General features: G+C 35.0%; 1 protein-coding gene across 3 annotated transcripts; it reads right to left on the reverse strand.

The window, feature by feature from the left end:
- Positions 1-884: 884 nt before the first annotated feature.
- On the reverse strand, positions 885-5770 carry LOC141670489 (exonuclease 1-like). Of its 3 annotated transcripts, none has more exons than XM_074476367.1 (9): positions 5531-5770; positions 4532-4658; positions 3603-3793; positions 3427-3478; positions 2469-3349; positions 2296-2365; positions 1691-1907; positions 1337-1602; positions 885-1141 (listed from the first exon to the last, which is right to left on the reverse strand). In XM_074476367.1, exons 1-8 carry the CDS (start codon positions 5651-5653, stop codon positions 1386-1388), a joined length of 1878 nt encoding a protein of 625 aa, XP_074332468.1. In that variant the 5' UTR covers positions 5654-5770; the 3' UTR covers positions 885-1141; positions 1337-1385. The 3 variants fall into 3 exon arrangements, with proteins under 3 accessions (XP_074332468.1, XP_074332466.1, XP_074332467.1); XM_074476365.1 differs by having other exon boundaries at positions 886-1141; positions 1337-1605; positions 5531-5769; XM_074476366.1 differs by having other exon boundaries at positions 888-1141; positions 1337-1605; positions 4532-4655; positions 5531-5768.
- Between the last annotated feature and the right edge of the window lie 54 nt (positions 5771-5824).

The raw sequence follows: 5824 nt of genomic DNA on the forward strand, positions 1-5824 counted from the left end.
ATTAAACCGAATTCTAGCCGAAACATTTTTTAACAGAAAACCGAACTGTTCGTAAACATATCGACACATTTACTACCCTAATCATATGGTATGTGTTAATTGTTGTCCCTGTACAGCTCGTAACTTCACCGTATTGTGCTTTTTGTTTTTATCTAAACTTACCTCAGCGATATAAAGGTCAGTAAATATCATAATTTAGGGAATACCTTCTTTCTATATCACAGATTCACAGTGAATATCCTTTTTCAAGACAGACCAATCTCTACAAAATCTTCGTTGTTAATCATCTGCTATAATTTTTTGTGAATAGATAAACATTCTAAAAAGTTTTCAACATTAAAATATATGCACAAAAAGGTACATATTACCACATTCGTATATGTCATGGACTCGAATCCTTTTTAAATAAGAAAAAAGAGATCGAGAATTCGCATACTGTAAACCTTAGTTATATTCTTACAATAAACTGTAGAGAAATATGAAGCACTAGAAAATTTCAGCTGTGACAATATGATAATAGGTCAGATGTAACAAAGATTGATTGAAAACTGGCAATGTCAAACAAGAAATAATATATAGGTAAGTGTAGTCATCAAAACTTGGGTTTGTGCAAGCAACATAAGAAAAGCTAGAAAGCCAAGTCCAAAGTGTGCTTAAGAGATAATTACGTGTTAGTAACAATTACCCTTTTGCAGGAGCTATTACTTTCAACTGGATCGGTCCTAAGTAGCAAGTTCTAAAACTACTTTAAGGTTTGGACTTTGATCATGACACTTTTTTCACTATATATGCCTTAATTATAACTTAAACACGGATCATTAACAAAACTTTTAGCCTAAATTCAGAATGTTAGGTTACCAACCTTATCCTGTATAATTGTTTCCACGGCAACATTTTATATGTAGATCTATAAACTACTAAATTAACTTGTTACTATCCTGATTATATATTTAATGCAAGATTTGTGTAAAGTTAAAAATTGTATTCTAATACATAATGTACACAAAAAATGCAGTTGGGACTTTAGAAATTCTCCGAGAACTAATCATACAATTAATTCGACAACACTGCTGAAGGTTCCTCTTTGTCAACGACTTGGAGCCCATAACACGACATGTATGTGGTAACCGCAGCCGACGACCTACAGCATCCAAAAGAACGCCTGATAAGAATTTTGAACTGTACGAGAGGTACTTGCTAAAAAAAATTTCTAAAAATGAAGAGGCTGAATGCGAGGATAATGTAGAACTTAAATTAAACATAATCAGATACTGGGACTTTCCACAAAACATTCATAAATACAAGAATCTTGGAGATTGAGAGAATAACGACTTGCCAGCTGCAATCAAAAGGGACTGCATCCAGTACGGAGTTCTGGTAAAATATTATCGACGAGATACTGAGAAAGGCTTCTGCTTAGTTGGTACATAGGCAAATTTGCTCAAATCTGCAGCTTCGTTCGACCTACTGGGAAATGTCTTTTGCTTAGTAGGTACATAGGCAAATTTGCTGAAATCTGCAGCTTCATTCGACCTACTGGGAAATGTCTTCCGCTTAGTAGGTACATAGGCAAATTTGCTAAAATCTGCAGCTTCATTTGACCTGCTGGAAAAACGTAATGTGAAAGACATTATATTGTTGGAGAGCATCTGTAACTTAAAAGCCAGGCGTCAAGGAAATTGATATTTACCTGTTTGTACAGGTGTTCCGGACATCTTTTAGAGGAGCCCGGAGACCACTTGGACGAGAACCAGATGTGTATTTAAATGATGATATAATTGAGGCAAAATTTTCTATTGATTTTTCCGCTATGTCGGAATACCGATCTATATGGGAAATATCGCATCCAAACTTATCTTGTTCATTCTTAGTCTCCACTGCATCCTCTGGATCTAAGGTGCATGTACCTAAATTTTAGCAGTTTTTATTAAAACTTGTACACTGGTATCATCACTTCTAGCATGCAAATGACTTGACAATAATAAAAATATTGTATTTGGTTACGAATTCTAGCTAGAAAAATGCAATAATTAACAAAACAATTACATAAATATACACATAAACAGCCTATAGGGCTTTTGGGAGTTTTACACGAAGTTTAGGTATATAAAGTGACCTAGGGTCTAGGGATGTGTTACAAGGCCATTCTTTAGGAATTAAAACCTGTGCCAAAGACCTTCCAGTTAACTAGAGCGGTTTGAGTTATGTAAGCAGTCATATCAAACTAAAGTTCGACACAATGCTTTTTAACTTTAAAATACATTTCAACACCTAATAGTGGAGGCTGATACGTACCTCGGATGGGAGGAGATTCAGTTGCCCGCAAGCATTTACGAGCTATCAAGTGTTCACGAGCCGGTATTTCCTGTTGTACGTAATGACATTAATTTAAGTAGCAGTAAGACTTTGAAATTCTTATAGTTTTTACGCAAACACAAGCAATATGCTCATTAGAAATAAGAACTTACTGTCTGAACATCGTCATCAAATTTTCGTTTAATATTTGGGCCTCTGCAGTACTTATTGCCTGTTTCATGAATAGTATTCTCATATGTACTAAAGGCAACGCCTTTTTCCTGGTCATTTTCTTTTTCTACACTATGCATAAAGTAGGGGCTCCTTACTACCACCTTTCTGCTTTGTGCTACTGCTACTGTTTTGCACAGAGCTTCATCTTCAGCAGACTTACACACATGCATTGGTGCTGTAAAATTTGTGTTTCCATGATCATCTGTTATTACTGATTTTATAGGTAACTGAAGGATAGGATCCCTGTCCTCAATTATTGTTTCACCCTCACTTTTGTCTAAGGTAGACTTGAATTGACATTCTTGTATGGTACTCACAGACCTGGCACTGGGATTACTGTACTTGACAAACATCTTTCCATCCTTGTTTTCTGGACCATTTTCCTTCACACTCTTCTTCTGGAAGTAAGGGCTTCTAACAATCACATTCTTTTGCTCTACTCTCATTTTTCCCAAAACTGTGTCTGATTTGATGTGTCCTTTCTCAAATATTGTTTCACCCTCGGTTCCATCCAAGGCAGACCTATATTCACATTCTTGAATGGTACTCAGAGACCTAGAAGTGGGATCACTGTCTTTGTATGAGGGCTGTCCATCCTTGTTTCCTAAACCATTTCCCTTCATGCTCTTCTTCTGGAAGTAAGAGCTTCTAACAATCACATTCTTTTTCTCAATTCTCGTTTTTCCCATAACTGCATTTGAATCCTTGTGTTGATGCCCCTCCTTATTAATCACTGTACAGGGATATTTAGAGGAGTCCCTGGGTTGTTGAAGAAAAGAGCTCTGCAGACTTCTCAAGTCTTTCTCTTTTTCATTTGTTCCTTTTGAAAAAACAGTAGAATAGATAAGTGATGTGTTGTACAGAATCATTGAACCATTTATTGGAAATGATCTTTACCATGAGCGAATTCCGAAAATACAGACGACTTTGCAGCGATGGCATTCAACACCTGTCAAACAATTTCATTTCTTAGCTGAAGTTCAAAAAATTAATCACATTGCAAATATTACCATAGGTCACTACCTCCTGACATTCTTTTAAAAAAATAAGACCGTTTTGTATATATAACTCACAGAATCTTTTGTTGGGTCAACATCATCTGGATCCCCAGGGGATGCCTGGGCTGGACGTGAGCAATGTATATCATAAGCAAAAGCAGCCTCATTATTATCCTCACGAATGTCAACTTTACTTCTCATCTCTGCATGCTTGGATGCAACTCGAGGGACCTGATATTTTCTCTTTGCTTCAAGAGATGCAAAACCTATAATGTTAAGGGAACTATGTAATATGTCAAAATAACACTTCATAGTCTTTAGAAAATCCACTCAAATGCATTCCATAAGCATCATTGTGCCGTAACTTCACAGTTTAAAGAAATACGAAAACCACAGTTGGCAATAAAAGAAGTATAAACCATCAAGACAGTTGCACTAAATATTGAAAACTCATCAAAGATTTAGATCAGGTTCCTACTTGCCAAAATGAAGTAAAAACTCCAATCTTGGTTACTTCTGTTTAAAAAAGGTAGACCAATTGCTAATAACGTACTAGTATATAGTAGCTGACATTGTTAACTCTGTATGACTTGCTTTGAGTTAACTTTGAACTTCCAACAGTTCAAATTCCATTCCAGGTTACAAATCAACCCCATGCCTATGTGAACAAAAAGTAAAACCACTAAAGAGATAAAATGATGGTTTATAATCCCTCTGTTCCAAATAAATATCTCCACGACATTTGGCACATATTTTGAGGTGTGAAAGAGATGCGTATATTCTTACATCAAATAAAAGTTTATATTCTTAATATAATTTAATATAGAGAATATGCGTATATTCTTTTACACCTTGACACAACTGCCAAGAGTCAAAGTGACGCTAATTTAGGAATGAAGGGGGTACTATTTATTATTACCGATTTACCCAAATGCATAAAAAGTCATCAGTACAGAAAACATGCAAAAAAGTAGAAAACTATATAAGTTGGACCAAGTGGATACAAAAGTAATTTGTCAAAAGATTTTTCTTCACGGGCAAATCGATCTTTTTCCTTTCCCCTTCAAGCTTTGTATTTTTAGGTTGACTAGCTCCATCAAGCATTGACACAGTTAAAACACACTTCCCCTGCTTCCATAAAATATAAAATTATCAGTCAAATGAGATAACAACAAAACAAAGCAGATAAAAGATTTTACGAGAATAGCAAGTCTCTCAAGGCCAGAAAACAAGTGATATCCCATCCAAAACACTGACGATATAACTAAACAATACTTTAGCTAAGAATTATACTATCCAGATGATTAATAAATAACAACAAAAGTTTTCATGTCAAAATGATGGTAATAAGTTTCATATAATGTTCGTGATATATAAGGGATAAGTTTTGGAAAATGAATTATATGATAACAGTGATGTCATCCTCATGTAGTGATAACAGTGATGTCATCCTCATGTAGAGAATCGTGACACCTCTCATATAGAGATTCAAAGATCTGAACAATGAAATCACGGAAAAGAATGCAGTGTTTATATAAAAATCAACAAAGCATGAGAAGAGCCAGCCAACATTTACTTATCATATTTTGACACTCATACTTCTATTTCCTTTCAAGCATCTTTTATTTATAAACCAAAAATCAGCATAATTCTTTTAACTACTGTTCCATTGGTATAGCTCTAAATTTAGATAAGAGGTCAAGGGGATGACTGCAGCCTAGAGGAAAAGGTTTTAACCTTTTTGTTAGTCAATTCAAATTCAGAACAATCACAGTCCCTAATCAAGAGCACTATGGACTATGCAGTGATCTGTCGCCTATTCATATAGGCATCTTCTTCAATGTAAAACTCCAATTTTTATGTATATGCGTTGTGTGTGTGGTGTGTTAACATTAAAACAGTGAGCAGATCTTACCTTTGTTTAAATAGATATGGAGAAGCAAAGGTTTTAGGACACAACTTATAAACTTAAATCTAGAGTGATAATGGGGAAGTTGAAGTACCTGAAATGGCAATTTCGTAAAAGGGTCAAGATCACCTGTTGCAATGCCCTTGGCTGTATGCTGGGATATCGATGTGCACAGGGTTGAGGAATAATGCCAAGACTTAAAAAATAATATCATCATAACCCAAAATTATATGTATAATTAGATGGTATATAAATACATTTTTAATTAAAGATTTAGGCTTGTAACATAACATCTTTCAAGGATATGGGCGTAGGAAATCCTTATCATCCCCATCACTGTCAGAAATGTCAGATAAATATACAATATCTTCTTGATTGGGTCATAAAC

The sequence above is a fragment of the Apium graveolens genome, chromosome 7 (genome assembly GCF_009905375.1).
Source record: "Apium graveolens cultivar Ventura chromosome 7, ASM990537v1, whole genome shotgun sequence".
Taxonomy (NCBI): Eukaryota; Viridiplantae; Streptophyta; class Magnoliopsida; order Apiales; family Apiaceae; genus Apium; species Apium graveolens.

Excerpts from the sequence above, each read along its gene's own strand:
- LOC141670489 (XM_074476365.1), bottom strand. The coding sequence starts at position 5,653 with ATGATGATATTATTTTTTAAGTCTTGGCATTATTCCTCAACCCTGTGC. Across the intron at positions 3,350-3,426 it reads ATTTTCGGAATTCGCTCATG|GAACAAATGAAAAAGAGAAA; the intron begins GTAAAGATCATT and ends TTTTTTCAAAAG. Across the intron at positions 1,908-2,295 it reads TGAATCTCCTCCCATCCGAG|GTACATGCACCTTAGATCCA; the intron begins GTACGTATCAGC and ends GCTAAAATTTAG.